We start from the raw sequence: 22,863 nt of genomic DNA on the forward strand, positions 1-22,863 counted from the left end.
ATAGGCGGAGGAGATTTTCTCAGGCTTTGCCAGAAGTATCTGATTAATTTGACCAGTTAAATCAGAACCGAGGCAGAGACTGATCATCACAACAGTTGAAGCTCAACTTTCTGGGACTATTACTATTAGTCTATTAGTTTAGTGACATATGAAGCTGCTGTGTCTGTTTTGGTTGCTGGCACTTTACTGGAATAATTTGGGTGAAAGTTTCCAAATTTGTCATTTAACTAAAAATTTAATCTTTTGACCTATGAATTTATAACTGAAACAAACGATTTTGATGTCATGCATCTGGTTTAGTAAAAGTCCAGCGGGTGTAAAGGTCGGTCAAACAATCTGGAAGTCATGAGCCAGAACAAGCCCTTGTTCTGTTGAGAATCTAATATAAAACCTGTTTGTGGAGTTTGAAGCCAAAGACACTTAAAGGTTTTTTAATGAGCTTTGGATGGAAACCTAAAATCCACCCAGCGCTGGCACAAGCTTGAACCAACCTGCGATCAGGGGTTCATTTCCAAAACAAAACAGATCAGAGCTGCAGGCGTGCGGCAGCGTCTAGACACAAGCGATCGTCATTTGCCATTTTTAATATAAATCTTTTCCCCCCTTACAAATTGCACATTTTTTCTCCAGATGGACACAGTCAGTGGACAATGTACTGGTGACATCTTCCTTATACACTGAACTGGCTACAAGGAGTAAGAGACGCTAATGTGATCTTACCACCACTTTACTATGGCATGCATAGGTTTCAGACCTTACTCTGAGACAACAGAACCTTTGCCTAAGAAGTTTTCTAAACGATGCTGCAGCCGTAATTTGAAAAATACAAACTCAAATACAGAAGAGCTGGGTTCCACCATGAGGAGCGGCGTCTGTGAGCCCTGGGGAGAACCAACGTCACCTTAGTGTTTCTCTTGCCTAAAGTATTTGGTATTTTATGTTGTGGACGTAAAAGCCACGGAGCAGTCGGCTTCACTGGATGAGACTTAAGCCGTTTCCTTGCAGATGCTTTTCAGCACAGAACTACATGAAGTGGAAGCCTGGCTCTGAGGGCGACGGGTGGACACGATGACATCATGACTCTCAGGGCAGAGCGAACCTGAACCAGCTCGGTCGGTCCGTTTGAGCTTCTTTAAGGATGAAGGAGCTCAGACGGACCTCGTCTAGGATGGAATGCTCTCACATCTGCAGCTGCTTCTGGTGAGGGATGATTTGCTGCAGCCGATTCTGTGGTCACTGGATGAAAGTTACAAGTCAAACTAACAACTGTACACAGAACTAGTGGAATAAAGTATATGAAATATAAACTTATACCTGAAGGTCAAAGTTGTTTAGCATTTAGAGTTGAAACCTCAGTTTGACTTAAAATGAAATGTCGACCTTAAAGCAGCTTTGACCACCTGATCAAACACGCTCAGCACCAGAGCTGCTGCTGGTTCAGACCTCAACTCTGTCCTGAAGGATTTGAAGGATTTACCTCAATGGAGAGTGAGAATCTGACTCTCTGACATCACAATAACAGAGCCGTTACCGTGGTAACGGGTCAGCACAGGAAGCAAGCAGCACGTGGGCTCCTGAACACATCGTGAGCGTTAACATGTACACACACTCGTCACTGGTCGTCGGTGGAATCGGGACCTTTATTATAATAAGTTGGTGGAACTTGCTCTCGCTGGCCTCAACAAATATACTGTGAATGCAAGTAACAATTAATAGAATGGTACTTAGAATAATAATAACAACAATAATAATAATAATAATAATGATAACATGGCCGTCTGCACCAGGCCTCGTAAACCTGCAAAAAACTAAAAACAAACCAGTGCCAGGCGACGCCCTCCCTCCTCAGCCATGACAAACAAAACTAAATAAAAAGGTTAAAAGCGGGAACGCTGAGTGAAGACGGTCGATAATCTCTGGCTTCTTCCAAGTCCTGAGTCCCGAGTCCACGTGTCACACTAGACTCCACCATTGTCCTGAAATGAGAGCGGGTCTCTGGGGGCAGGGGCGGTGCACAGGGTGAGGGTGTCTGTAACGGTGTAACGGCGCCTCAGTGGAGACTCAGCGTTCGCTTGTGTTAAAGCGCGGTTGATGCCCCCAGGGTAACAATCCACATGTGCAGCGTTCTGCTGAGGGCCGAGCAGGCGCAGCCTCGAGTGGCTGTAGGAGCGGTGAGCAGGGCCGAGCCGAGGTGGAGGCGGAACGTTCAGCTTTACGATGGATCTGAGTCTGTGGTGGAGCCGTCAGGCCGAGGACCCGCCAGGAGGCTCAAGGAGGGAGGCTCCTCTGGACGGGTCCTCAGAGTGGCGGGCTGTGTGTGTGTGTGTGTGTGTGTGTGTGTGCGCGTGTGTGGTACAGACAGAGCTAGTGCAGGTAATCGTCCACAGAGGCAAAGGCGCAGGAGCCGCTGCCAGTCCGAGCCATGATGGCGAGACACTGGGCGGCCTGGCCCACGGCCTGGGCCAGAGGCGGCTGCTTGGGCAGATTGTGAGTCTCTGAAGGGAAAGAAGACACAACGCTGCTCAGTCGAGGCAACAAAGTCATCATCAGTGTCATCAGCAGAATCCGGCGGCCACCTGACTGACATCAGAGCTTTGGGCCCCGGTGGCTGTGACCTACCTAGTATTGCACTGTTGAGCGTGGAGCAGACCGGCTCCCTCTGCAGGGCGTCCAGCTGGTAGCCGACCGGGCTGTTCCAGGGATCCGAGTACGCCAGCAGGCTGAAGGCATCCTGCAACGACAGACGGCGGAGACGCCTCAGCATCGCAGCCATCAGCACATGCAGAAACGGCGTACAGCAACTCGGCGGCTTCTCACCTTCAGCATCTTCTTGTTGGCAGAGTTCTTGCCGCACTCACGGCGGAGGTGTTCGCTCATGCTCTGGAGCTCCCTGCCGAAGTGGATCATTCTCTCGATGGCCGCCTGGCTGCCGCCGCACAGCTGCCTCTTGGACTGAGTCGACTCCACCTCTGCAACACAGGCCAGAGTTTAGAGCTGTGCAGCACAGCGGACGGCGAGCTTCACGCCACACTGCACCCACCCATGTCTGCGTCACAGTCGTCGGCCTCTGGGGCGTGTTTAGAGCTGCCGTTCAGGAAACCATTAGAGGACGACTCCGTCACGCCGTTGGTGAAGTGGTCAACCTCCATGTCCACGTCGTTACTACGGTCAGAAAGCGAAGGAACGACGTCACAGACACAAGACTGGAGGAAGTATCCTGATGACACTCAGACTAATCTTTGTTCTACATTCATTGATTTATGTGATGTTTATGCTACGGGATCGTCTGACGAGGGTTTCTAGGCTGTTTTGTAATTTAACAGTGATGAGACACAAGATGTGAAACACTCTTCATTAGTTCCCAAAGCAACAAGGTAAGATGAGAACACGTTACAACCAGGAGAACCGGTCTAGCGTGACTCAGCACAGAACATCACAACCATGACCTGGTCTGTTGACTGCGGCTCCCGTTGAGGCTAACGTCCGACGCTGAGGGGGCGGAGCCAGAGCCTGGGGGGCAGGGCTTGTGACTGTGAGGGGAGGAGCTGTGGCTCTTATTAGGCGTCACTCCATTACAGCAGTTGCTGTCAAACCCTAAAACAAATTCAGTGAACATCGGTTAAAAGGCAAGAACCAAATATGCACAAGGCTCTGCTCAGAGTCAAAGGAAATAAACAGAACACCTGCTGATAATGAGCCGACGCTTGTTCATCAGACTCATGTTACACTTCTACTCTCCAGGTGTGACCGTACCTGTGATGTAGGGCTGGGAGCTGCTGGCTTTGTGGCTGGGGCTGCTGAAGGGTCTGGGGGAGCCGGGGTAACTGTCCTGAGACTTTGGGCTGCGACCACCGAGACACCTCACCTCGCTGTCGGTCCCATTCACCATCTCTATGAACTGCCTCACCCTGGAGACAAAGAGGAAGACAGACAGAGGATGTGACGATCCTACGGAAACCAGACCTGACAATCTGTCTTCATTGCTACATACACTACGCCATAATAGGAGTCTCACACAGTTCTGTGATTTGACAAAACCGTCTCACTTGAGCATGAAGAGCAGGTCTGGGTTCCTCTCCAGGAGGTTGGGGTAGAGCTGCTGGGTGGTCTCGATGGCCTCACCCATTCTACCGGACAACACCAGCTTCTGGATCTCTGCCAAGCAACAGCAAACCCGAGCTCATACACGCAGAGGAATTAAAACGATGACACATGCACTGACTGTCATCACTCGACGCCGCCCGGGATTAAACAAGACATCGGCTGCAGCTATTACTAGAAATGCCTTCAGCAGGTTTACGTCAATATTAGTTTGACACCTGGACTCACTCTGTCGATTTTTAATGGAGGCCAGCTCCTCGTGCACGGCCTGGTTGGTGGACTTGGCAAAAGCTTCAGCCGTGGCACAATAGCTGTGGTGCACCAGGTATGAAGCCACCATCCTGCAAAGGAGGAGCAGAACAATGAGATGCAGCAGCAGAAGGAAGAGCACATAAAGAGCTCCTCATCTGCAGCACAACAGGACACCGGGAGGGTGGGTTCTACGAGTGGAATACCTGCACGGTGTGACTCCACCCAGTGGAGCTGTACTAAGTAGACCCACATCTCTCCAGTGTCTACGCTTCTCCACTGTCCCACATTTTAGATTCACATTCCACTCACTTCTGGATCATGGACTGCCACTCGCCCTCACGCTCTCCGATGGGGAAGTGATCGATCTGGGCCTGGATCTTCGTTCTCCACTCACGCATGTAGTCCTCAATGTCAAACACGAAGGGGTGCTGACCAAAGTTTGCATCCACCACCTCTCCTGGAGTCTGAAGGCCCACGGTTGGGTACAGGTTCGGCTGCAGTAGAGGACGAGCAGACAGTTAGAATGAAAGAGGAGGAATGTAGACAATGAAGCAGAACAGCAGATGATGCTTAACCTGAGGATGCAGGTTAGGCATCCATGCTTAACAGAGGGGTCAGGGTCAAATGTCTGAGGCCTCAAACAGGTAGTAAAATACGATGGCTCGACTTAAAGGTTTCTACTGATCAATAAACTATAACAAATGAGACAATGTTTATTACTACGTTGATTCATATTGCGGTCAATTCTGTTAAATTAATCATCAACAACCTTATTAAAATATGACAGAAGAGAGCTTCCACCAACTGTAGCAACACATAATTTATACCACATCAGTTTCCTGCTGATCCATTTATTTCACCACAAGGACTGTGAGCGATGGTTGAATGGTACAAATGTCCTGAAGGGGTCAGGAAACATTTGCTTGCTGTTGGCAGCATTAGGTCCGATCAGAGTAGGGAATGAAACAGGCTCAACTTCAGCAGGACTTGGAGCAGGTTAAAGCCCACAGAATAAATTAAAGCTCCTAGAAGAACAGCGGCACAACGGTGTGTGTGTCTGGCAGAGCTGCCTTTGTCACGGTCCCATAAGCACAAAGGTCAGCTGTGCTGAGGTGACGCACTTCACTGCACAGCTCTGGAGGGACATGAATGTGTGGCTCACAGCCAGCTCTGTTTGCTGCTCAATGGATTATTGTTAGCTAAGACTCTTATTTTCTTCTCTCTCTGAACAGCTGGCCCCATTTTTATTTTCTACCGAGCAAGAAGAGAAGCAAAACTACAGAGGAGGCGTCTCCCTCATTTCAAGGAGTTTAATTCATGCATGAATGAAACTAGCATGAAAGTCCATTTACATAATGAAGTATGAGACTCACAGTGAGCCACAACAGTATGAAGCAACGTCCTATTCAGACAAACAGACTTTAAAAGAATTTACTTTTGAAATAATGTACCTGGTTCGGGAAGAATGAACAGTAATTTCTACAGAAGCATTAAACTCTCCTCACAGTCAGAACTCTGACGTTTAGTTCAAATCCAACATTTTTCAGGCCACAGTCACCAACGGATGCTGGTACTTACCGGTAGATCTGTGAAGGCGATACCTGTGAAGCAGAGGGACAGAGTCAGCACCAGCCAGTCCCTGTATACATGTACACTCATAGTTATCAGAATCATCTGAGCCCAACATCACAGCTCTACTGCAACATAGAAGTAATAGAGCTACAAGGAATCAACACCAAATAACTTTGAACTGGTTGGATTTTAATAAATAAACGTTAGTGCAGTAAATAAAAACTATGTCTCTGCTTCCTGCTTTTGTTGGAACATTGCTGCTCCATCTCGCATGGCTGTATTTGCCTGGCTGTTAAACAAGGTGAGCTACAGAACAGGTCCAGGTTGGAGCAGCGTACCGAGGCTGTGGCCGTTCTTTGTGTAGAAGCAGGTGTTGTTGATGAGGTTAACGCAGCAGCCGATCACATCACCCGTTGTAAACGTGGGTCCGTAGGGTTGCCCGGTGCCAGATGAGCAGAAGGAGTGTCCGTCATCGCCATGGTAACCATACGAGTGCTTGTCCCAACCTGACATGTCAATGCAAACGCACAACAATGAAGGGTATGGAGCCAATGAGAGGATGAAAAGTGACCCTCATCAGATCTATTTAGGAAGACATTCTCCAAAAGACGCCTCAAACCATTCAAAGGTCTTAAAGAGGCAGAAGGAAACGTCAGATGATCAGTACTAACCACTGAAAGACACCAACGATGAACAGAGAAACAGCGTCATCCTCATTAACTTCACTTTGTTAAACCTTAACGAAAGGAGCTGCATCACCTTGTGTTATGATACTAGGATGTGGACACTCACTGTTTCTTAAATCTACCAACAACAGGCTGTGTTTACTGCAGACTGTCTGGCATCACCTACTCGATTAACGAGTTTCATTAGCGCGTGTCCATGGGTCTGAACCCTTCAGTCTGCTCTGGGCCTCCTGTTATCTCTGTGTTCCTGGGTGGGTCCTCTCTCACACTGGTAAAGGGCTGTCTGAGCTGCTGTTTGGTCTGATAAACCCAGTCGAGCACTGGGCTGACGTCTACACTAGCTGGCTTAGTGGAAATAGACTAGCAGCATCCAAAAGCTGCATTTAACTACACTTTATTTACTATTAGAGAAGGAGAATTAAAGCTGCCAGTTCATTTACCACCACCAGACACAATTCACATGAGAAATTCACATTTCACACAAAAAATTTTTTTACAATTCATAATCAGATCAGGTCGTATCAGATTGACCATGAAATGAAGACGCTCACACCTAAACAGATGCTTAGAGGCAAATACCTGGAACGACTCACAAACCAAAGCACAGGTCGACTTACCAGGAAGTCTGTTCATGTTCACCCCCTGAGCTGAAAGGCCGATGCCCATGTACCTGTAGAGCAGACAGGTGAGAACGTGAGCCACTCAAACTCCAGACAAAGAACTCTAGCTACAGATGAGGGATTTATGAAACTATGAAAGCAACCAACATTTTGAATCAAACTAGTTCAAACAGAGCAGTGAAATCTTCTGATTGAGACTCTTCATGTGACTGAACTCTGTGGGATCATGAAGTCACTTCCAGTCTCTGCCTGTTCTGCCGTTTCATAATGAGTTTTCCAAACCTTTACAGTCAGTCCCGTGGTTCAAGTAAAGACATTTTGGCTAATAACTTTCTCCTGATGCATCAATAATAAAGGATAGTAGTTGGATTAAAGCCTTACATTTCAACCACTTAGAGGTTATTGAGTACTATTCAGTTGTATTCATCTCTAATGAGTAAAGACTCAATACAAAATCATTACTTTAATTATTAATTGAGTAATCTCTACATTTATAATAAATATGCTTCTGGGGAAATGCCACATGTGGTTAAAAGCCTGAAGTTTTAGCAGCATCTAGAGTCTAACAAATCCAGATTACAGTTGTCTGTTACATTTAAAGCAACTCATACCATGCTGTGAAAATGAGCAGTTCATTAGTTATAATAATCAAACCTCGGGCAGGATTTCAGGCCAAAAATGGGACTGGTGACTAGTGAAGGTTATATGTGCTTTCATTTATCAGTAACTCCTTATTTTGGGGTCTAATAATCAGACTTGGTCTGTGACCATAAGCTTGGCTCACTGTTAAATAGCTGGGCTCCAAATGCATCATTATGTTTGCCTGCTGATAGAAGAGAAGGTTTCATGTTAATATTCAGATGTAAAAAAGCAGCTTTTCTTTGTATTTCAGCTGCTTCTTACAGTTGAAATATAAAACAACCAGAATGACCAGCTTAGACTGCCCTGTGGCCTGTAAACAACCAAACAGCAGGAGCATTGATATCAACGGTACTGACCCACCGGTTGCTTCAGGGTTTATATTAGAAGGTGAATCGTTAAAGACACAGCTGTGGACCCTGCAAAGAGTCATGGTTCCGCGTACTTACCCATCTCGGCCTTTACTGATGATCTTCACCTCAAAGTAGTAGACGCCGCAGGCAGCTGGGATGGGGTGTGTGGCCCGTACAGACGCTGCATCTTTAGGGGTTTTACCGTGACCTTGACAGTGAGGGAACCAGAGACACTGAATCATTCTATCGCCATAAAAGGAATACAAGGCAAAGTAGTTCATGCTCCTCTTTAAGGCTAATGTCACCTCAAGCAGCTACAGCACAGAAGTATCACATACTGTAGTGTTTGCCTAGTAACATTCTACAAATGGGCTAATTACAAGTGTGTGTATATTCTGAAAGGTTGACTGGTAAAGCTGGTGCAGCAGGACCTACATGCAGGTCTCCAGTGACCAGGAGCCTCTAGAAGCCGTACTTCACTAGCGCAGACAGTAGGTTCAAGTAGTACAAGTGGCTAAGTCTTTGTTAAACTGTATTCTAAGTTATGTAATATTTCTTAATTCTTTAACTGTGAAAATTGAATCACTTAATAGCAACAGACAGAACTCTAAACATAACACTGAGATGGCCTGGACAAAATCAGTGTCAGCTAAAATAATAATGAAACTCAAATCATCAGTCATAAATTCCAGCTTATGGAGACATTTTTGCTGCCAAGGGTTCTTATAAACAGGGGTCTGTTTAAAGAAGTAGACAAACTCCAATGAGCATTTCTCATCTCACTGCAAAATGGTTGCCAGACTAAAGTATTAATTCAATTTAACAAAGTTGGAAGCAGCGTTTATTTGGCACCTTATTAACTAAAAGACACTTACACACCTATACTATGCCTTTATTCTAAGAGGTGCCACTAACATACATTGTAAATATTAAATGTCAAAGCAGAGCTTATTTTTTTCTTCACCCACTGAAGTGACGTTTTAGGTTTGTTTTATTCAGGCTTACACAATTCTAATGAATGTCACTATACATGGCACATGTGGAATATCAACCAGTCTCTGATTGGAGTTGTTGCTATCAGTTGTTTGATTATCACTCATTTGGTGCATACAGTAAAAATGCTCACAGCAGTTTCCTAAAGCACAATGTGAGAATATTAAATGTCTGGATTTGTCTAAGCAACACATTTTACACTGTGTCATACCAGAATGAAATCCTCTGCATATTTGCAAGCAAGTAATTTTTGAAAAAAGGGTTCTGGTCTTGTATCAGTTATTTCACAGCTCATGTAGTTGTGGTTTAGAATGAACAGCGATTGAAATCTTAGAAATAACATAAAGGTATTCACAGTCCACTATTATCTGTGACTAAAATTCTATGCAAGCAGCATTCAAATAAAAGACATGTGACAGAGCTACGTGTGGTGACTCATACTCTGTGGCAGCTTCCTGTGATGGTCAGGTTTTAACCCTGGACATAGTTAACAAAAAGTTACCAAACATCTGTGTAAGTGCTGAAAACATTCTGGAGCCCAACACTGTGGTCCCAGCAGGGTAGAGTGTGCGGAGGCCGGTCAGACCCAGACCCTGACACACCTCAAACCCGCAAGGAAGCACAATGCACCTTGTCCTGACCATCTTTACTTCAGGCCTCGCCCCAAAGCGTTCGCAAAGCTAAGCAACTAGTCCAACCTGAATGTCAGACATACACCTGATATCACACCATCAGCAGCTACGGCTGAGCCTCTGTCACAACGACTGAGCTCAATCTAATCTTCTGCGGAACCATTCTAGTTCTAACGTTTGGTCCTGTTTCTTGTCATTAAGTCACTAAATCATGCTACGTTAGCCGCCGTCAGGGCCGTGTAGCCTAATCCATTTTGGTCAACGCTCAATGTCTGAACGTGGCTGAAATCGGGCCTAATCAGCCGCTTGTGTTCTGTAACAATGAACATTTACATGTGACTGGAAACGTTTAATCGATATCGTGGGTCGTGAAAGCTCCTGGTGTCGCGTCGTGGGCTGACAACCTGGGAACGGGGTAGCAGGAGAGCTAACGAGCTAGTAGGTCAGCGTTGGCTCTGGATCCACCTCGCCAGCTGGTCGGGTTGCAAGATGTCCTCTGCCTTGTTGTTTATGGGAGCGTTAGCCTAGCTTACTTTGTTTTTAGCCAAAACGGCAGCTGGCTTTCATCTGCTAACCGTCAAAGCTCTGCTAGCGCTAGCATCGCTCAATGCAATAAAGTGCTAAACTCGAGTGTGTCTTCGTGTCATACCTTTATAGTGAACACGGAGATTGTTCTGAGAGAGCCCGATGTAGCTAAACTTGTCCTTTGGGCTCCAAGACCGAGGGAGCGGGGTCTCGTTTTCATTAACGGCTGGGTAGAGTCGTCGCAGTCGCTGGTTCAGCTCCTTTTCCTGCTCGTTTAGAGCAGAGTCTCCGTGGACAACAACCGACATCAGAAACCCACAACCCGATGACTGTCCAGACATGACTACGACACGAGCTCTACTTAAACGGCTTGTTAGCAACAAGCCAGGCCACTTGTGTCACTCAGTGTCAAGTTTTAAAGAGCAGTTTAGCAAAGCTAGCTAGCAGGCTAAGCTAACTGGCTTCGCTGGTCGCAGAGAGGCAGCCAGAGCTGGTTAGCTGCGTAGCTAAGCTAGCTTACGCGTTTAGCTTAGCCAGCAATGGCAAAGGGGTCGCTGAAATGGTTCGGGTTTACATTAGCTGGCACAAAGCAACAAATACGGACACTAGAAGAATGTTGTCTTTCACAGACGATGGAGAAAGTAGCTAATAGCCAGCGGAGCGGGCCGCTGTTGAGAGCGCTATGCTAGACGGAACGGCGGAGCATAATGAGCTCAGCTAGCCTCGATCTTTTGTTTGTTGTCGGAGCGTCGCCCGCGAAGCTGATTGGTCGAGAGCGGCTCCACTGAGGTAAACAGCGAGCGGAGGGGAAGCGGCTCATCGGCGACCACGCGCGCACCCGAGCCTTTCTGAAATAAACGCCAGTTAGTTAAAGAATCTGTTGCACTCGATTATGTTCTGGCCGTGATGGTGTGAAGTGTAGGAAGGATTCAGGACCAGGACAGCTCCAAACAGCCACAACGTAACGGCTCCTGATTATAACAGTAATGAAGCGCTACACCGTCTAGTTAAAGGGGACCGACGTTCACTTGTTTTGAGGCAGGTGAAGCTCCGTCTCCCACCTGGACACGCACACACACACACACACACACACACACACACACACACACACACACACACACACACAGCATTGTGTAACTGTCATCACAGGTGGTTCGGCCAACTCTTACTAACTCTGCTAACCTTTAATTTGATTTTTTTTATTAACACGACAGCAGCTCTCAAACCGCCGTTATCACTAATAGACCTGAAATCTACTCTGCCGTTGTCGTTTTATTGACTCAGGTCTGACTCTTCAGCCATCGATAGTATTTACAGCTTCTCCTTTACAGCTCGATGAAATATGATGTTCAACTATCTCAGGTCTGTTTGTTGTTATGCTCATTTTAATTTAGAACAACAGCGACGACTGATGCCTTCAGATTTTTGACCGTATTTCACCAGAAAACCTGCTGGAACAGAGAAGTGTAATGGAAAGTCAGGCATTTGCTTTATGTTTGATGTAGTGCGTATTATAGCGTAGTGTAGTTTACTTATTAGTGCAGGGAGAGTTTCTGTTCCTGAACGTTGTATTTCTGTCCAAAGCAAATCTGTGAGGAATGTCCAGGAGCATTTGAAGCATCATGTAGAGTCATCTGACTCCACTGAGCACAAACGAGTGAGGAGGACTGTTGATATCAGGCTCCACTGAGTCTGATTTCACTGAGTAAAGAATGGAGCCGGTTTGAAGACGTGTTTCCTGCTGGTCACAGACGACAGGTCGGAGCGCTTTGCTCCTTGTATGTGACGCCCTCTGTGACTGGGCTCAGCGGCCAATGGTTCAGTTCTAATCTGCCTAAAAACAGATCCTGGTGCAGTGAAACCCGTGCTGCTGTGGTGGTTGAAGGCATGATGGATGTAGAGTCACTGCTTTAAATGTCTAACTAACGCATGACCTACAGTAAAACTGATGCAGCAGTGATGTGCGTGTCACTGAGCGGTGCATCATGGGATATCTGACAAACAGGGCGGCGCTAGAAGCAGAAGCAGCCTGAACATCGCAGTTTTTGTCTGCTGACGTTCCACCAACCAGCGAGAACACGAGCACCGAGCAGAACCCGGACGCTCGTACATCGTTCCTCACACTGACCCGTGGGAATGTTCACCGTCACTGAGGAGGAATGTGAGGCTTCACGGAAGCAGATGCTTGATGAGCAGTCACTACAGTCACTACGCTACAACACACTCTGTGCTGCTGATGTGAGGCAGGAGCCTCCTCTGCTCAGAGGCCGCAGGTTCTCTGGGTTCCTCAAGGAACCTGTGAGGTGTGAGCGCTCGTCAACAGCCAACGACTGAAGCTCAGCAAACTAGGTGTAAGCAAAGGGAGGTGGATCCAGCGCCACCTAGTGGTTCTGACCGGGTAAGAGTCAGTTTAACTGACGGTCACACAAACAGAAAACCCCTGAAAACACAGAACATCCTTCATGACGTTGACTTTGCGACTCGCTGCAGGTTCATGTCAACTGAGACGTGACAACAGACGAGACCTCATTCAGGTAAAAACGAATGTAAACAACAAAAGAAAAAATAATAGACACGAAAGAGCTGATTTAATGAATACAGATAAAAGGGAGAAAAGGTCCAGTGTGAGGTTAGTAACAGAACATGTTCATGCGTTGGGGGTCAGATGGCAGTGATGTAACAACCCACTGGGTGGTTCTTCATTAAACATGAGGGCGTGGCCTCAGTGAGCCGTCAGTAAACGGGACCTTTTTATTCAGCGCTCACATCCACGTCCTTCTGTTTGGCTGCTGCCTGTTAACACTCTGATCCACAGACGCTTCACCTCAAGCTGAAGTTGAGCCCATTCGGCATTGGCCGATTCAGGCTCTAATGTGCGATAGTGATGGATGTGGATCAGACGCTGAGTCGGCTGTTTCTTCCACTGGTTCAGTTCATGCAGAGCCACAGCTCATGGCAGACGCACCGGCAGAGGCCGTAGACCAGGACCAGGACCAGGCTGGACGGAACCAGGCTCAGCAGCACGGCCCCCAGCCCGGTCCTCTGCATGACGAGCAGGAAAACGCCCAGAGGCAGCGAGCTGAAGTACAGCAGCGCCAGAACCCACACCAGCGCCCGGGCGGCGCAGTTCCACCCCGTCCACCTCTGGTGGATGGAGGCCATGGAGTCCAGGCTGGAGGAGCGGTAGTCCAGGCCGGGCACGTACGGGCCCCGGGGCTGGGGCTGGAGCTGGAGGTTCTGGTGGGACGCGGGTGGAGGCTCCATGATGGTGATGACCACAAAGCTATGGGCGGAGGAGGAGGAGGAGGAGGAGGAGGAGGAGGCCACAGGGGGGCTGCTGCTCACCAGCAGGCTCAGCCGTCTGGGGCTGAGCACCAGCTCCGTCTGGGCCTGCTGGTACAGGTGGAGGCTTCTCTGGTTCCGGTTCTGGAGGGCCAGCGCTGCCAGCAGCTCGCAGTCGTCCAGCAGGTTGTTGGGCGTCGCCCCCGTCAGGACAGTGACACAGCGGCAGAACGGGCACATGACGGCGCCGGCGGGCCCGTCCAGGTCCAGGATCTTAGACAGGCACCTGGAGCACAGGCAGTGGCGGCACCGCAGAACCTTGGGCCGGCGACCGGCCAGGTTGTAGCTGCAGTAGCAGATCTTACACTCCAGCTGCTCCGGGCTCAGCAGGCCCACGTCAGCTCCGTCAGCCTCGGTGCCCAGCATCCCGTCCCAGAGCTCCACCGGACACGTCAGAAGTGAAGTCCAGACAGGTCCTGGGGTCCAGGTCGGACCACAGTAGGATTCACCAGTGTCTGAGCAGCGACGGTAAAAGCTTTTCATGTGAGAGAGAGAGAGAGAGAGAGAGAGATGGAGAGAGAGAGAGAGAGAGAGAGAGAGGGAGAAGAGAGGAGAAGATAGAGAGGAGAGAGTATAGTGATATGGAGAGAGAGAAGAGATAGAAAGATATAGAGCGAGAAAGGGAGTTTATTAGATATAGAGATTTAAGAGACTAGAGAGAGAGAGAGAGAGAGAGAATGGAGATATGATATAGAGAGCGTAGAGATCTATTAGAGCGAACGAGTTATAATTTCTCATAAATCTAGAGAATATGTATATATATACGTTCATATGTATATATACAGCTAGTTATCGCATAGAGAGAGATAGAGAGACCGAGATGAGAAGCGGACGTTTGGATAGAGACGAGATCTGTATAAGATGCTCTTCTCTCTCTCTTCTCTTTCTCTATGCTCTCTCTCTCATCTCTCTCTACTCTCTCTCGCTCTCTCTCTCCTCCCTCCTTTCTCTTCCTCCTCTTCGCTCCTCTTCTCCTCCTCTTTTCCTCTCCATTCTCTTTCCGCTCTCTCTCTCTTTCTCTCTCTTCTTTCTCTCTCTCTTTTACTCTTCTCTCTCTCTTCTCTACTCTTTCGTCTCTCTCTCTTTCTCTCTCTACTCATCTTTCTTTTTCTCTCTCTCTCACATCTTCTCTCGTCTCTCTCTCTACCTCTGTCTCTCCGTTCTCTCGGCTCTCCTCTTGTGCGCTCCTACTCTCGCTTCTGCATCTCTCGCTCTCGCGCCCGCGTGGCTGGTGCGCCTCTCTGGTTTGCTCTCGCGCGCTGGCTCCGCGCTGCGCGCGGGCTTTTGGCTCGGCGCGAGCGCTACGCGAGCGCGCGCGCGCCGTTGCTCCGAGCTCAGCCGCGCGCGCGCCTCACTGCTCCGCTTGCGCTCTCGCAGCCTCGCCGCTTTCTCCGCCGCTCGGGAGCTGGCGCGAGCAGCAGCGCGATCTCCCCCCTCTTCCTCTCTCCTCGCTCTCTGCCTTTCTCGCGACGCTCGGTCTCTTTCTATGCTACTCTCTATGACGAACTCTCTGTCATCGTTTCTCTCTATCTCTCCTTTCTCCACTCTCATCTTCTCTCTCTCTCTTTCCTTCTCTCTCTCTCTCTTTCCCCCTCCTCTCTACCTCGCCTCTCTTTCATCTCTCTTTCTCTCTCTCTCTCTCGCTTTCCTCTCTCTCTACTGCTTTCTATTTTCTCCTCTCTCTCTCTCTTCATCCTCTCTCTCTCTCTCTCCTTCTTCCTCTTCTTTCTCTCTCTCTTTCTCTCTCTTTCTCCTTTCTCTCTCTTTCTCTCTCCCTCTCTCTCGTCCTCTTTCTCCTTTCTCTCTACTCTTCTCTTTCTCTGCTCTCTCTTTTCTCTCTCTCTCTTTCTTTCTCCTCTACGCTCTTTCGCTCTTCTCTCGTCTCTTTCTGTTTTCTCTCTCTCTCTCCTTCTCTCTCTCTCCGGTCGCGTCGGGCGCGTCGCCGCGCTCTCTCTGCGCGCTCGCCACTCCTTGCCTCTCTCGGCTCTCCTCTGTCTCTGCGCGCGGGCGCTGGTCCGTCGCGCCGCTCTCGCTGCCCGCCGTGCGCTAGCGCGCGCTCGCTGGACGCCGCTCGCATCGGGCGCTGCGCTCCGCGGCTCGCGCGCGCGGGTGTCTCTGCGCGTCATCCTCTCTTTCTCTCTCTCGTTTCTCTGCGCGCAGCTCGGTAGATACTTGCCCCGGTCTGTCTCGCGCCCTCTCGCTCGCAGGTCTCGACTCTCTCATAGCGCTCTCGCTCTCTCTCCTCTCCTCCCCTCTGTTCTCGCTCCTCTCTCTCTTCCTCTCTCTCTATTTCTCCCTTTTCTCGCCGCGCTCTCTCGCTCCCTCGTTTACTCCTCGCCTCGCTCGCTCTCGTCTCTTGCTCGCTCTCAGCCTTCTCTCGCCGCTCGTGCGCTCTCTCTCTCTTTCTCTATTCTCTTTCTTTTCTCTCTCTCTCGCCCATCTTTCTCGCTCTCTCACTCTCTCTCTCTCTCTCTCGCTCATCTCTCTCCCTCCCTCCTTGCTCTCTCTCTCTATCTTTCTCTCTCCCGATTCTCCCTTTCTCTCTCTCTCTTCTCTCCCTCTTTCTCTATCTCCCCCACAATCTCTCTCTCTTTCTCTCCTCTCTCTTTCTCCTTTCTCTCCGATCTCTCCTCTCCATCTTCTCTCCTTTCTCTCCTCTTCTATCTTTCCTCTCTACTTTCTCTCTTCTCTTTCTCTTTCTCTAGCTCGCTCTTTCGCTTCTCCTCTCGCTCTCTCTCTCTCTCTTTCTCTCTCTTGCCTACTCTCTCTCTCGCTCTTCTCTCTCTCTCTCTTTTGCTTTTTTTCTCTCGTCTCTCTCCTTTCTCTCTCTCTTACTCTCCTTTCTCTCTCTCTTTCTCTTCTCCCTCTACTCTTTCTCCCGTCTCTCTCTCCTTCTCTCTCCTTTTCCCCCCCCTCCCCCCTCCCCCCAGGCAACAAAGCAGAGTCTGTACCAACGGATGGAAGCTTCCAGCCTCGGCCCCTTTGTTGCTCCTGAAACCCGGTCCAATTAGTGGCAACACACACACACACACACACACACACTGAACTAGTAACAGAAAATAATAATAATGACTGAAACCTTATTGCTCCCAGCGCGGGTTGGTGTGAAGTGCCTTGCTCAGGGACACACCTGGTGTCAGGGGTCATAAATATAGAAGCACTACTGGGATTTGAGCCCAGCTTCCGTTCCCGCAGCTTGACTTTGAGCAGCATTCTAACCAGCAGAGGATGGTTTCGACCTCTGGGTCATGGGCGCAGCATCCACTGGGGGAACAGCTCATCATCCTCATCCTCATCTTCCTCCTACAGTATGATGTCACGTCCCCACAGCGCAGCACCATGACCATGAATGTGTTTTATCTATGATACACGTGTTCATAACATCTGTGTTCACTGAGTCCGGCTGATGAGCGTGAACCAAGGACGAGGATGGGAACGTTTCCAGGAGCCGTCTCTACAGATGTTTCCACACAAACACAGGCCGTTGACGGTGCAGGCGATTGTTGGGCAGATCAGCACCACTTCTCCAAAGCCTGCAGCCGTGCAGGAGGCCACTGATGCTCTGCTTAAATGGAAGATACTGAACCACCGTTGAACAGCAATGAGGCAGGTGTGAAGCTTTTGGGTTTTGCTGTAACGTATAAACTCTGCATCTTCAGTACCATCACTAACCACTGACTCTGTTCATGACTGAGTCGATACAGGCCTGAACCCAGACGTTTAGCTGAAATATGCTTCACACTCTGCAGGTAGACGTCCTCCCTGTGACGCACGCTTTTTAGTTCAGCTGATTGTTCAACTAATGAATCACCTGTTGCCGCCTTGCTGTTTTCTTATTCTGCATTAAATTGATTTTGCTTATTGCACAGTTGGTCCCTCACAGTCTCAAGTAACACACAACACAAAGTCAGCTGCCTGTGGTTGTTGAACTCTGTGACTCTGTGAAACCGTAACTTTGAGGTTTGATGTTTTGAACACATTGGTTTTGTAGAAATAAAGTGCATTAAAATGAAACACATGCAAAGTAGAACCTGCAGTTACTTGTTCCATCCACCAGAGAGAAGCAGCGTCCAGGTTTGTTTCTGATGTCAGAATCAGAATCGCTAAAGATCTGAACACATGTGAAACGCGACAATATAAAAATATAAATATAAATAAGCATCAACTAAGCTGCCACTGAACATGATCAGAGCAGTTGCTGATCAGCTGATGTCTGCACAGCTCAGTTCTGCAGACGTCAGGAAGCTCAGTGTGGAACATCACCAAAAACAGGCTAAAATGATGTGGTTCTACTTGAATGTTCCTGCCTCAAACCACACAGCAGCTTCCGCTCAGCTGTCAATCATCTGACGGCAGCCGTGCGTCAGAGACCACGTGGCCTCGTCCTGGTTGGTCCTCAGCTGCATCAGACGCCACTTCTCCTCAGGTTCACCAGAGGAAACAGCGCTGCACAAAATGCTTTTCCTCCCAGCTGCTGCTCTGTGCTGCCTGTGTTCAGGTGAGTGTTTCCAGCAAACTCCACCTGGAGCCGTCACACTGACCTTCATCTGTCTGCTGTTTCTCTGCAGCACTGGTTGCCATGGCAGCACAGCTGCATCAGGAGGACTTAACGTTGACCAGGAGGCCGGGAGGAAGCGTCTCCTTCAGCTGTCGAGAAACTCGTCAGTGTAGTAGTAACTGGGTCTACTGGTACCAGAAGAAACAAGCAGGAACGTTCAGAGTGATTCTTGACATTGGCAAGACAAATGGAGACATAGATAAACGTTACAATCATCCTCAGAAAGATGATTTCTCAGCTGCAAACATACAAAACGGCTGTGAGTTACAGATCAAACAGGTTAAAGTGGATCACGCTGCCTCCTACTACTGCACCTGTTGGAAGTCTGGTTCCCACAGTGAGACATGATTCATGAAGCCTGAACAAAAAGCAGCAGCTGAACAGACGTCAGACAGGAGGAGACAGTGAAACCTCAGCACAGCTTCACAGCTGAAGCCCTGAGTCTCAACATGTCTCCACATCCAGCTTCAGAGTTCTGACCCGATGCAGGTCCAGTAGCTGCATGGACTCGCTGCGTGGAGGTGAGGAGAGTCTGATCTGGGACCTGCTGATGGAGAAAGAGTCAGGTGGACGACAGCAGGTGGAGCAAAGTGAAGGAGACAACGTCAAAATAAAAGCCTGGAACAAGGAAGTCAAACACATGTTGGAATGTTTACTTGTAAAACAGGTTTGTGTCTCTCATTGCTACTGTGGCTCTGGATCCTTTGTTCTGGAGCTAAACTGGTTAAATCAGGAAATTTTTTTTTTTAAATTTAACTAGTTTAAAACATGCTGATTGATGAAAAGTCAGTGAATCATTGGAAATGTTTGGTTTCTCCTAAGGAGAGCATGAATGAATGAGGAATCATCAGTAAAACCTTCAGTCTGCAGTTAATGAGACGATCAGAGACAAACATGGAGATAAACATCAACCAGGTTGATGGTTTGGAGTCGTTCACCTCAGACACACGTTGAGCAGAGACGGGTTTTTGTTTCACTCTCCGTCACTGTGGGAGCATATGGGTACTATATCTTTGGTTCTGGAACTGAACTGGTCGTCACAGGTGAGACTGAACTTTTCTTTCACCAGTTGAATGGTGTTGAACCTGACTTTGTGCTGCTCAGACTTTGTTTCTTTGTGCAGCAGCTGAAAGCGTGTGTCAGAGTCCAACAGTCTCTGCTGGTTCTGATTCTCATCATCTGCTGCTTCACACGATAAATCACATTGTTGATCAGTAAATGATGAAATGACTTTGACTGAGCACATTCACACGTTTCTCTTCAACATTAGTGTCGTCAATAGAATTGAATACGTCAGAAAAATGTTGAACATTTTATTTGTATCATAGAAACGATCCCAAATAACATGAAGTGTTTAATGTCACATAAATGAAGGACGCTGCGTTTTCTGTTCGTTTGCTCATGTTTCATCTGTAGATTTATTACGTGACTGTCAGGTTAAATAAAGGTTCAGATCCGTGTTTGTGACCACAGAAAACCCCCTTTAAACAGGCTTAAAGGTTTCATGTGATGGTTCTGATGTCTCACGCTGAATTCTGCAGCCGTGAGGCTGAAACCCAGAAACAGGAGGAGACGACTCGGGGGAAGCCACAGTATTTAGTGATGTGCATGAGACAAAGGCTGAAGCTGTAGAGTTCCACGGCTCGTTGTCTAAATGCTGCTCCGTGTGTCTCTGCTGGGTTCTGCCGGTCCAGACGAGCCGGTGCTGAAGCCCGTGGTGAGCGTGTACCCAGCAGCGTCCAGAGGCCTGGAGGCGAGCGGCTCCCTGCTGTGCGTGGCCTCGCACATGTTTCCTCCTCGAGTCCGCTTCTCCTGGAAGGTCCAGAAGGAGGACGGCTCCTGGGCCGAGCCGAGCCGACCCGAGGAAGAGCAGCTGGAGCTGGAGGAGTCGGGACGCAGCGCCTCCATCCTGCTCCACGGGCCACAGAGCAGCACCGCTAAATACCGCTGTGAGGTGCAGCACGAAGGGGGGGCGGCGGAGGCCCGCACGGCTCAAGGTACCCGAGCTGCGGACGCTCCGGCACCGAGCGGGCTCGGCCCGGCTCGGCTCGGCTCGGCCCGGCTCGGCGCTGACGCGTGTGCTTGTGTTGCAGAGGTTCCGGCTCCAGCGGCCTCGTGTCCTCCAGAGAGAGAAGCAGCAGCGCCGGCAGCTCTGCAGCCGACTGACGGTGAGAGCAGCTGCTGCGTCTCTGAGGAGCAGCAGAGCAGCGGACTGACGTCTGTGTCCACCTTCTGTTGCAGAGCTTCCCCTGGACCGGGACCGGGACCGGGACCGGGAGCAGAACCCATTGGAGCAGCAGCGGGTCAAGCTGCTGTGCGTGTGCTCCACGGTGCTGATAGTCAAGAGTCTGGTTTATTGCTGTGGACTCTCTGTGCTGAGGATCCTCAGGACCGAGCCTCACCTGCTCTGAGCTCCGTTCAGCACCTTTTTATCGCTTTCACATTTATTAGTATCAGTCCCAGAATGTTTAGTTTGTTCAGTGACTGTGTTCCACATCTCTTGTCTTTGTCTTTTCAATTTAAATAAAAGTCAGCGTTCCTGAATAATTCCTGAATTATTTCTCATTAATTCAACACATTTTAAAAACATAATGGAATAAAAAACGTTCCGACACAGAAACTCTGATTTAGTAAATACACATAAAAAGCCGTTGCTGTAAATGTATGTATTATTTTTATGAATATAATTTTTATTTGTAATCTTTCAAATAAGAACCTTTATCGGTCGCACCGTGGGAAAATGTCAGCGTTGCAGCAGTAAAGAATAAAGACATGAGTAAAAACAGATTACAGCATGTAACAGTTTAACAATAAAAGACCAGAGGTAGAAAAAGTATTCACACGTACACAATCACATACAGGAACAAACAAGGCGCAGGGTGAGAACGTTCAGGGGAACCTTCGGTTCTACTCTTGGTCTGTGGTTCTTTGTCTCACAGCAGCAGGAAGAATTATATGAGCTGAACTACTGTCCAGAACCACAAAACAATAAATAATATAAAATAAGCTTTTAGCTGAGTCAGTGGATCATCATGAAGCTATAACAATAATAAATAATAGGTCAGTTCATTTGAATCAGTGACATGAACTGAGCTTCAACAACACAGCGTTTGCTTTGTGACCTTCTTTGACCTGTTTTAAATAAATAGGTTCCATTTATTTTCATCATCACTATTTCAGCAGAGCATCAGACACATGTCGCAAATGTGTGAACCCGTTCTCACTGGATCGACACATTTTCTCTTCCGTTTTGTAAAACAGTGAACACCGACGTCATTCAAACAGTCTAAACTTCATTGTTTTAGCTTTGTGACCAAAGAGAAACAGTGTGCTCCTAACTATTAGAAACCAGTAAGACCAGTATGAACCCACCATAGCACCTGTTTCCACAAAAATCTTTAATTTGCTATCAGTTTTTAGACCTTAAAAATGGAACCAGGTCTGTGTTGTTCTTTAGCAGCGTGGATGGAGGAGGTCGAAAGCAGAGACTGAGTATCAACAGTGGCTCTGTCTCATCCTCCAATAGGTTTCACTGTGTTTTACTTTACATGTATTTTCTGTAACATTTACAATATTTCAGTTTTCAGCAACAGTTTGAAAAATGAATGTCATGGATTTAATAAATCAAAGCATTTCTTCCACTGAATCCAATTCTTTGCATAAAAGGTAAATTTGACATAAACTACAAAGACAACAAAGAGCAACAGCAACAATATATATATTATATATTTGTATCTGTATATATATACAGATGTATAGATGTATATGTATATATATAATGTATCAACAAACCAGACAGACACACAGTGTGTGTGTCTGTCTATGTCCTCGCCTACGTCCTCTCCTACTTCCTCGCCTACGTCCTCGCCTACGTCCTTGCATGCGTCCTCTCCTACGTCCTCGCCTACGTCCTCTCCTACGTCCTCTCCTATGTCCTCTCCTACCTTCTCCCCTACGTCCTCGCCTATGTCCTTGCATGCGTCCTCTCCTACGTCCTCGCCTACGTCCTCTCCTACGTCCTCTCCTATGTCCTCTCCTACCTTCTCGCCTACATCCTCGCCTACGTCCTTGCATGCGTCCTCTCCTACGTCCTCGCCTACGTCCTCTCCTACGTCCTCTCCTATGTCCTCTCCTATGTCCTCTCCTACCTTCTCGCCTACATCCTCGCCTACGTCCTTGCATGCGTCCTCTCCTACGTCCTCGCCTACGTCCTTGCATGCGTCCTCGCCTACATCCTGGTCTACGTCCTCTCCTACGTCCTCTCCTACGTCCTCTCCTACGTCCTTGCATGCGTCCTCTCCTACGTCCTCTCCTACGTCCTCTCCTACGTCCTCGCCTACGTCCTTGCATGCGTCCTCTCCTACGTCCTCTCCTACGTCCTCTCCTACGTCCTCGCCTACGTCCTTGCATGCGTCCTCTCCTACGTCCTCACCTACGTCCTCGCCTACATCCTCGCCTCGTGTGTGTGTGTGTGTGTGTGTGTGTGTGTGTGTGTGTGTGTGTGTGTGTGTGTGTGTGAGTGTCTAATATAAGAAAATGTGTGTAGTGTTTCACAATAATTGTGTTACAAAAATGAAACCAAGTTGAAAA

General features: G+C 48.3%; 3 protein-coding genes across 4 annotated transcripts; 1 reads left to right on the plus strand and 2 right to left on the minus strand.

The window, feature by feature from the left end:
- Nucleotides 1-568: 568 nt before the first annotated feature.
- On the minus strand, nt 569-11,241 carry ranbp9 (RAN binding protein 9). The gene is made up of 14 exons (XM_029131326.3): nt 10,498-11,241; nt 8,320-8,431; nt 7,229-7,281; nt 6,264-6,431; nt 5,932-5,954; nt 4,663-4,847; nt 4,330-4,442; nt 4,047-4,155; nt 3,754-3,908; nt 3,447-3,594; nt 3,041-3,162; nt 2,818-2,969; nt 2,620-2,731; nt 569-2,495 (listed from the first exon to the last, which is right to left on the minus strand). Exons 1-14 carry the CDS (start codon nt 10,712-10,714, stop codon nt 2,365-2,367), a joined length of 1,800 nt encoding a protein of 599 aa, XP_028987159.1. The 5' UTR covers nt 10,715-11,241; the 3' UTR covers nt 569-2,364.
- Nucleotides 11,242-12,735: 1,494 nt separating this feature from the next.
- Nucleotides 12,736-14,212, minus strand: rnf182 (ring finger protein 182). The gene has a single exon (XM_029131390.3). The coding sequence runs from the start codon at nt 14,196-14,198 to the stop codon at nt 13,302-13,304; it is 897 nt and encodes a 298-aa protein (XP_028987223.2). The 5' UTR covers nt 14,199-14,212; the 3' UTR covers nt 12,736-13,301.
- A 3,844-nt stretch (nt 14,213-18,056) lies between these two features.
- Nucleotides 18,057-20,820, plus strand: LOC114844208 (uncharacterized). 2 transcript variants are annotated; one of them, XM_055503892.1, is made up of 6 exons: nt 18,057-18,213; nt 18,284-18,601; nt 19,269-19,316; nt 19,968-20,270; nt 20,367-20,441; nt 20,515-20,820. In XM_055503892.1, exons 1-6 carry the CDS (start codon nt 18,171-18,173, stop codon nt 20,682-20,684), a joined length of 957 nt encoding a protein of 318 aa, XP_055359867.1. In that variant the 5' UTR covers nt 18,057-18,170; the 3' UTR covers nt 20,685-20,820. The 2 variants fall into 2 exon arrangements, with proteins under 2 accessions (XP_055359867.1, XP_055359866.1); XM_055503891.1 differs by lacking the exons at nt 18,057-18,213; nt 18,284-18,601 and adding an exon at nt 18,622-18,940 and having other exon boundaries at nt 19,096-19,316.
- Nucleotides 20,821-22,863: the final 2,043 nt, after the last annotated feature.

Source organism: Betta splendens, chromosome 17 (genome assembly GCF_900634795.4).
Source record: "Betta splendens chromosome 17, fBetSpl5.4, whole genome shotgun sequence".
NCBI classification, from domain to species: Eukaryota; Metazoa; Chordata; class Actinopteri; order Anabantiformes; family Osphronemidae; genus Betta; species Betta splendens.

What these genes read in the sequence shown, in the direction of transcription:
- ranbp9 (XM_029131326.3), bottom strand. Translation starts at nt 10,714, where the DNA reads ATGTCTGGACAGTCATCGGGTTGTGGGTTTCTGATGTCGGTTGTTGTC. An exon ending in ATCAGTAAAGGCCGAGATGG is followed by an intron (nt 7,282 to 8,319) that starts GTAAGTACGCGG and finishes TCTGCTCTACAG; the next exon opens with GTACATGGGCATCGGCCTTT. An exon ending in CTCCATTAAAAATCGACAGA is followed by an intron (nt 4,156 to 4,329) that starts GTGAGTCCAGGT and finishes GTTGCTTGGCAG; the next exon opens with AGATCCAGAAGCTGGTGTTG.
- rnf182 (XM_029131390.3), bottom strand. Translation starts at nt 14,198, where the DNA reads ATGAAAAGCTTTTACCGTCGCTGCTCAGACACTGGTGAATCCTACTGT.
- LOC114844208 (XM_055503892.1), top strand. Translation starts at nt 18,171, where the DNA reads ATGCTTTTCCTCCCAGCTGCTGCTCTGTGCTGCCTGTGTTCAG. An exon ending in CTGCACCTGTTGGAAGTCTG is followed by an intron (nt 18,602 to 19,268) that starts GTTCCCACAGTG and finishes TCACTGTGGGAG; the next exon opens with CATATGGGTACTATATCTTT. An exon ending in AGCTCTGCAGCCGACTGACG is followed by an intron (nt 20,442 to 20,514) that starts GTGAGAGCAGCT and finishes CTTCTGTTGCAG; the next exon opens with AGCTTCCCCTGGACCGGGAC.